Raw genomic sequence first — 8,512 nt, 5'->3', positions numbered from 1 at the left:
AACTGTTAAATGGAGGTGGATGTTTTCAGCCCTGCCACCTTTGTTGGAAAAGAAGGCCTAGGTTATAGTCATTACAAATGAACATAACCATTGAGATTGACTAACTCAATGACCGGAACACAACTCCTACGCATTCTCAGGAAGCTGCTAGGGAAATCATGGCTGGGATCCTCTGGAAGTATCACATGGAACTGCAAAAAGATTCACCTCTTTTGGGAATCTGGCTGTCTTTTGGGGGAGGAGATTACATATGGATGTAAGAGAAGTGCAGCCAGCTGAACATTTTATCAGTACATATACTACTCTCATAATACTATGTCCTTTTAAACTGTTGAAACAGGATGCATTGCTCTAGTTACTTCATTTATGCTTTCTTTGCCTTCCCACAGACAAGGCAGGAAAGAGGATAGTCACAAACAAGCTGGTAAAGGCCCTAAGGACCTAAGGCCCCATTTTGCTCGGTCTAAATTAGCCCAGTTCCTTACAAATCAAGCACTGGTGAGGCAAGCTAGGGAGGAGATGATAGAAATGTGCAGGAATCAGCAGGCTGATTGACAGTAGGTATTGTCTTCTGAATAGCTGTATGTAGCAGTTTTCTTTAAAGTTTGATTTAGCTGTCTCACATAAATGAAGAAACAAAATCCTATCAAGCCCACAAGGTTTTACATTCATCTGCATATTATTTTGTCGTGTCCATGAGGCTTAGCTGAGCATTATGTGTAGTTACAAAAATTTTCACAATGCCATACTAAACCTAATGTTTGACCTAAGACTCCCACGCTGTTATTTCCTGAGATATGCACCATTAGCTTTGAGAACTGCATCCCTCACCTCTTCATGCCTGCCATAGCCCCTCAGGCAGGAAAAAGATGAACACTGAAGTTGAATTTCATGTTTTTTTGTAGAAAAACAAAATCAAAGCAAAAACCCTGTCTAAAACACCTCTTGAAGCTATTGAAATTAAGAATTTCATCCAAAAAGTAGATGACCTCTTAATTTAGATGATTATGTTTAATTAAAAAATGTTATTTTTCTTTCTTAAATTTATGTCCCTACAGCAGGTCCTAACAATTGGCAGAGATTTTTGCTGTGGCCTCTGTCAGCTTTTTCTCTTATTCAAAAGGTGCATTCATTTAAAAGATTCTTGGCTGAAAACCACTTTTCTGTTTTTGTAAGGTATTTCATAAAAAAAGTAATTTAAGAGAAAGATCTTTCTATTGTAGCTTCACTAGGTTTTATTTTTTGTTTTAGATGATGAGAAAAGATACAGAAAAGATTCTTCTGTTTAATTTTTTCCTGAATTTTTCATATTCTTGCAGTAAATTTGTTGCACTGATAAGTATCACTACAATGGAGAGCAATCCTAGAAGCTTACAAACCACTTATTTAGAAGTGCGGTTCTGCGGCTATGGGCAGTAATAGCATACAATCTCTAAGTGTGGGGGGGTTTTTAAAGAAATTTGCATTAATCTCATAGCAGCTAAATTATTTTTTTCCTATGAGGTGCTTTAGTCACCTAGTATTAAGCAGATGATGCACACATGTAAAACGATCATGTAGCAAAGATAGGGCATTACGTGCAGCCATTAGCAAACCAGTTCTAAACCAATTTAGCATCTTAGGCCTGGTTCAGATCCTTAGGCTTGTACAGCTTGAGGTTAATTAAATACCTCATATATGAGGACGCTCAGAAAGAAATTCATCGTATCTGTTTGCATTCAAATGTGCTTGATTGGAGTAAGAGTTCAGCAAATACATCTTTCCTCCCTTGACAGCACTTTCAGAAAAGCAGTCCCCTTTGTTGGTCGATCTGTCTGCAGGTTTTTGAGGGAAAATGTCTGTAGTCTTCGGGTGAAATGCATGTTACAGCTGTGCTGCAAGTGCAAAATCTACTCAGAGCATCTTCAAATGCCCTGAAGCAGTTTAATCAAATAAGTTTATCAGCAGCTGTGAATCATCCTGCCTGTTTGGATGGGCCTATAGCCAGAGTGAATGAGCCTACAGAAACTTGTCGTTTCAAGGCTTTTACCTCTCTTGTTGTATTTGACGTAGTTTGTAATCAGATGTAACATGACAGCAACAGCTTGACAAGCTGATAACACACTTCCCTTGCAAAATTCATGTGCTAAGACTACAAACACATTTTTATTTAAGCTATGTCATGTTTATGCATAGCAGGAGGATTATTTTTTTCTTTTGTGGATCTGCTATAGAAAGTCTGAGGAGATCTTGAGTTTTTGTCTTTTAAAGTATGACTGACTTTTTGACAGCCTCTAAGGAAAAGTTTGACTTTCCCCAGTCACACTAATTTATCTGGACATTCATTCAGATACAAAGCACAGGCTGAAAGAGGTTCTTTTATTATTTGCTCCCTGAAGCATGTGTGCCCCTTTTTCTAGCCATTAGGGTGTTTCATAACACCCTTTTATTATTTACCATGTTGGTGAAAAATAGAAGGAGATAGAGAGAAAAGGAGATCAGTTTTTTCAGGTCTCACATAGTCAGTCCAAGAGAAAGAATATCATTAAGAAAGTCATTGGTGTTGTAGAAAATGGTTTTGGTCATTAAGAAAGTCCTGCAGTAGCTTCTAGGGATGGTCCAAGAAAAACTGGAGGAGTTTCCCCTACTGATGTAGTATCAGAGCAAACACAGCAATGCCACATCAGGGTGTCATGCTGGACTGACTGGTGACTGTGAATCTGTCACTTGACAAGGCTGTTCTTCCACTCTGTGAAGCTGAATAGTGCTATATATTTTTCTGAGTCAAATCCTGTTGCATCTAGACATTTTCACTCATTTTACTCAAGTAAAATTCTGCCTAAAAATGTCTGAGCAGTGACAAAGGAGATGTGAGAATCCCCATGTATGCTCTGCATCTGGCATGTGAACATAGGAGGTGGGTGTTCAGTGTCACTTGCCACTTTCTTTACCATACTCCTCCAGAAAAATCCTCTGTGGGTTTCCATAGGGATTTATCTCCGTGGAGTTAGTAATAAGAAGCAAGGAACAGGGATTCAGACTGCATTATTCTCATTCAAAACAGAGGAAAGTATAATAAGTTAACAGAATCTGGGTCCATATTAACACAATCTTTCTGTCCATTTTGAAGAATCCTTCTGTAGGATTCATGCTTAAGAACACTATGAATATTGTTGTATATATATGTACACTTACATCTGCCCTTCCTGCTTTGGATCCTCTAAAACTGTGTGTCTGCAATTGACTGCCTCCCCCTACATAAGAGCATGAGCCTTGCTTTCCAGGAACTTTTCCAAGAAAATTTGAGGGCTGAATGGACTGGAATGACTTTTCCTCTCTCTCTGTTTTTCTATGTGGGAAAGAATGCAGACTTGAGAATTAAAATTTTCAGGGTATACATATGCTTGTTTGAATGCTATCCCCACAATTTATTAAATAAGTGAAATAATATTTTATACAGCCTGAGGTTCTCTTCTAACAGTCTTCCTTAGATCTGTGCATTTATTTAAACAGTGAAATCTGCAACATATATACCCACATTTGTACTCTCACTCTGTTTATCTGCCATGTTATCTGGGAGACTGCATTTTATTCTCTTCCTCCCCTATATCATATTCATTGTTGTGGTACTAAACCTTAACAATTGTTCATCTGATTCAATTAATTGCTTTACTGGATATACATTGTATGGACTGAACTATCTTTTTTTGAATGTCAAATTGGATTTTGGAAACATTCCTGTTGTTATATTTGTCCCTGGAAAACACTGGACAGAAGATTACATCTATTAAAACTGCATTCATTACCAAATCCAAAGAAACTAAGTTTCTGAATGAATAGCAGTTTATCAAGCAATGTGTCATAAAAGGCAGTAACTAAAGAAAACGAAAGTAAAACATTCACTTTCATTATTGAACATTTTTAGCTTTATTATTATAATAGAATTACAGTCTGACATAAAATAAAGAGCTTTTGCTAAACTCTGTAAAGCAATACATGCTTCTGCCATAAACAACCTCTATTAGATTTAGGTTTTATTGCCACATCACTGCACTGAGGTGCAATAAACATTCAATGTCATCTTTTTAAAATTATCCCAGGAGTAAACAGAAACTGTCCTCTATAAGAGTGTATCATTATTTTCAAGGAAGACTTACTATTATTACATGGTTTAGCAAAGCATTGTAAAAAAGCTACATAGAGAATACCTTGTCTTTGATAAACTGTGCAATCAAGTTTATACAGTATAATACTATTGGCATAGACTAACTAAGAGGTGATATAATGCAATCATTGCATAGCAAAAAGCAGACTAGTTAAGTAATATTCACATCTAATGTGCAAAATGCAGACCAAAAGGTAGCTATGAATTGCTAGAAAGATAAAATGCCCTAAATGAACACACTAGTTTAACGCCAAAAATAACAAGATAAACAAGTACACAGAAGTTAAAGAGCCATAGTTTATTTTTTTCTATACATATATCTACACATGATACCAGAAGATGAAACATCCCCTTTTAATAAGCTCCAATCAGATAACTTATCAAGTTTAGACAGGACCAAATGTTAGACAATGAAGCATTATTTTAAAAAATCTTCTCTAAATAAAACATTAACTATTTCCTTTTGTAGATAGAGAACGTCAACTTTTTGATTTATTGAGAAAGAGTTTAGAAAACATTACCTATGAAATTTGAGTCTCAGTAGCTGTTTCCCTGGAGGCTCATGTAGCGCTGTTTTAAAATTCATTCAATACCATATATTACGTTTTTTTAATTGATGTTTGCAAATATCCACCATCCTTCCCATCTCTTTGAAAAATCTTTATCTGAAATTTTATTTCTAAGAATCAACAGTAATGATACTGACTAGAATTTTTTTAAAGGGAGCACAATACCTGCAAAATGGACATCTTGTTTTTAAAGCCCTTACATATTGTTCCTACAAATATATTGCTACAGTAAAAATGAAATGTAGTAAGTTTACTCAATAAAATCTATTTTCCTGTACATTCTTTTATGTATGACTTTTTTGTATTTAATGCTACATATATTACATCACTTATTGTAACAGTTATGTATCAGCAAATATAGCAGTAATATACAGATGAACTTCTGTCTTAACAAATATTTCACCATTTTTACCTACCAAATATAATCCCATACTTTAGTATTTATGCATGACCTGAGCAGACCAGTCATTAATCTAATAGTATACATTGGATGACATTGTCAAATTGCAAGCTACTGTACACTTAACCACTTTACAAATGGAATTAATTCCAAGCACTTTCTGCATATTTAATTTTTTAGGCTTTCCAGTACCACTGATTTATTTTTTTTTTTTAATTCAGGCTCTAAATATGTTTTATTGAGCATTTTACAACATATTAAGAGCTAAGAGGTGAATCCTACACAATGTTTTAAGAACACAACTTTAAAAAAGTAAAAAAATGTACAATCTCATGCTGCATATTTACATATATTATTTAAATACTATATTTTGTCTTTCTGCTATCCATAAATCTCAGTCTAAAGCTTCTTTTTAATGTATTGTTTTATAAAAGAATACATTCAACATATCTAGAGCTTGCAAAAATTGTTGGTTGGTTTGTTTGTTTTTAACTCTCTAAAACATAGTGATGAGTAAAAGCTATCTGTAAAAGCATCCAGGAATTGTTTGGATTACAGAGGTGATAGAGGGAACTTGGGATCTGCACTTGATTGTGCAATTGGTTTTAAATCTAGTCTAGTGACAACTTAATGCTTAGAACAAGACTGCAGTAAGACAGCAGATTAAAGCATTTGTTACCATTAGATCTTATGTGCTATACAGTGACAAACTGTACCTAGAGTGAGTAGACTTCCTTCTTCTTTAAAACCATTTAATATTATAAGTCAGGTGGTTTGGAATATAGAAGAGAAAAGGGATTAGGAAAATAACATATCTTATGGGATTCAGCAAATGGAAAGCTTTACATCCTTGAAAAGATTATAAACAGTGGTTGAATAAATGGTACGGTATAGTATGTGCATCAGGAACATCATAAAGAATATTTTCCCACTCCCAACAATCCTTTGAATAAAAATATCTTTTTCATGTACGTATACAATACCTTTTGGGGACATTCAGTACTAAGCTATCTACAAATGGTTTCCTTTTTTTTTTTTTTTTCATTACTCTACAATTCTTTCTTTCCCATTTTCAGAATCACTTTTCCAAGTACATCGCTTACATTGTTCTCTCCCTCACACACACAGGTTTTTTTTAAATATACAGATATATTTTACCTTTTGTTAAATAAAGAAACCTTTATTTTCTTTAAGACAGAGGCAATGAAGCAAATGGGAATTACTGTATGTGAAAACGGGAAGCAATTCCCAGAGCAAAAGACAAAACAGAACTATACGAATAAATGAGGTTATTGATGTGGAGTTGGAGCTTTTAACTGGGGCTCCCGGTTTAAATAGGTAGCCCAATAGACTAAGTTAAAGATTCCAAAAAGCAATGGGAAGGCTATTCTTGATAGTCGATCAATTTTACTGACGCTGTTAAAAGTTTTCTTGGGTTCTGCAGGTTTTGTTTCTGGCTTAACTTCTTTGGGCTCAATCGTTGCACTTTTAGCAATGGTTGCCAGCCCAGGGTCCCTTGCAATATTAGGGGTGTAGCTCGTAGCTGCAGCTGTGTATGTGTTGTTTTTCTTAATGAGAGGATCCTTCACTTTCTTTGGCTGAAGAAAGAAGAAAATGTTTTATTCTTACTACTTTCTTAACAGATAAGATTATGAAAAAGCACCGTAAAATTTTGCAATTAATTAAATTTATACCACAAATTGTAATAAGCTGTAAGAAAGAAGTTAGTGTCTGGATATGTGACTCATGCAAAATATTTATGTGAAGACAAAGACAAAATCATCCATCTGCGTTACTTGTATTAATTAAACCAAATTAGATGATGGATAAACTATAATGAGGACTTATACTGATAGCTAGGCTTACTGACTGACAAAATTACCTTTAATGGTAATCAACAGTGACAAACCACTCATAATTCAATATTGCCTTAATCAACTGTGCTTCTTGACCAAGACAAAAACTTTAAAAGACACTGAATTTCTTAATGTAGCTTTCCAATATTAAGACAAATAATGTTACATGATGCGTTCTAACACAGTTTATACATAAAAATACCATGTGACCATGCACTAGAAGAGCGGATTATTTAATACAATGCAAAGCTGCCAGTATTCTGTTCACTAACAGTTTACACCAAAAGCATATGCATTATGGAATAGAAACTTAATGTTCTTTTTTGAATGTTACAATTGGATCATAATGGCTGAAATGTCATTCCATTTACAAGGACTTAAATAGCTGTATGATTTTTTTCATCCACCTACCTATATTGCTAAAGCAAGAATGTATTGAAAATCTTTTAGTGGAGAAGAACTTATTGATCAGAAAGAATATCTAGATTTTTCCCCTGGGTCCTTATGTTTTCTAGAATTCTACTTCTGGGATCTACCTGTAGGAAAAAATTTAAATTTTGACATCTGGGGATACCAGTTGGAATTCAACTGTCCCTGTTGCAGACAGTCCAAACCCTTCCTCCAGCCACTGCACAAGGATAAACATAGAAGAGAGATGTAGTGGGTCATTAAGGAGGTGTAAAGAAAAGCATCACTTTGCTCCAAGTTCCTCTGATTATGAGAAAAAAACCAGATAACAAAAAAATCCCAAGAGCTTAGAAAATCTTTAGGCACTACTTCCCACAAAAAAGAATAGGCAAATGTTATCCCTTTTATCCTCTTAGAAGGAAAAGAAAAAAGATATGCTAAAGAGAAAATATCAGCAGAATGTGATCTATTATGTCATTTCACAAGATGGCAAATATAATTCTGTTTTCGAGAAGCAGCTGTCCCACAGAGGCAGTATTTTTTGAAGTAGTCACAGTACTTTTTATGACAGATCAACTATAGATTAATAGCTATATAGACCACCCAGTAGGGGCGCTTTGGTAAGAAGCTCTTGTTCGAGAGGTGAACGTTTCAGGGAGCAGATAGGCTGCTGCAGGACACCCGAGAACGTGAAGGGAAGCTGCAAAAGCATCAGGGCAAGTGGGGAGAGGCTTGTCGAAGCATGCCTTGGAGCCCCACGCAGGAAGGAAATGAAGGCTGAAATGTTAAACTCCTGCTACTTAGTAAGAAAAAGGATTCGGATAATGACTCTGATGTAGATGCTCTTTATTTCATGACAATAATATTCAGTTTAGCTTGAGGCTAAGAAAAAGCTTCAAATTGTCTTAGACTATTTCTGCTGAATAGCAGAAACAAACAGGTTGAAAAAAAATACTCAGAAAAATAAAAAGGCAACATCAGAAAGATTTTTTTAGTTGTCTGTCCGTTCTTTTCCTCCTGAGCAGGAAGGCTGCTAACACGCTTGCTGAGTATGAAGCCAGTCCGGTCTCCTTCTCAGCCAGATACTCTAGTGAGCAGCAATAAATCCAGCAGGCAAGGAACCGCTTCACAGAAG

At 35.3% G+C, this 8,512-nt stretch overlaps 1 protein-coding gene across 1 annotated transcript in view; it reads right to left on the bottom strand.

The window, feature by feature from the left end:
• Positions 1-3,882: 3,882 nt before the first annotated feature.
• The window catches only part of GABRA1 (gamma-aminobutyric acid (GABA) A receptor, alpha 1), a 41,514-nt gene continuing 36,884 nt past the window's right edge, over positions 3,883-8,512 (bottom strand). Inside the window, exon 9 of the mRNA XM_010579121.1 lies at positions 3,883-6,711. Within this exon, the coding sequence (XP_010577423.1) occupies positions 6,403-6,711 (309 nt within the window). The 3' untranslated portion in view covers positions 3,883-6,402. The remainder of the gene's footprint in view (positions 6,712-8,512) is intronic.

Source organism: Haliaeetus leucocephalus, unplaced genomic scaffold (assembly GCF_000737465.1).
Source record: "Haliaeetus leucocephalus isolate CR32 unplaced genomic scaffold, Haliaeetus_leucocephalus-4.0 Scaffold656, whole genome shotgun sequence".
Lineage (NCBI taxonomy): Eukaryota > Metazoa > Chordata > Aves > Accipitriformes > Accipitridae > Haliaeetus > Haliaeetus leucocephalus.
This window is presented reverse-complemented; position numbering and strand designations above follow the sequence as displayed.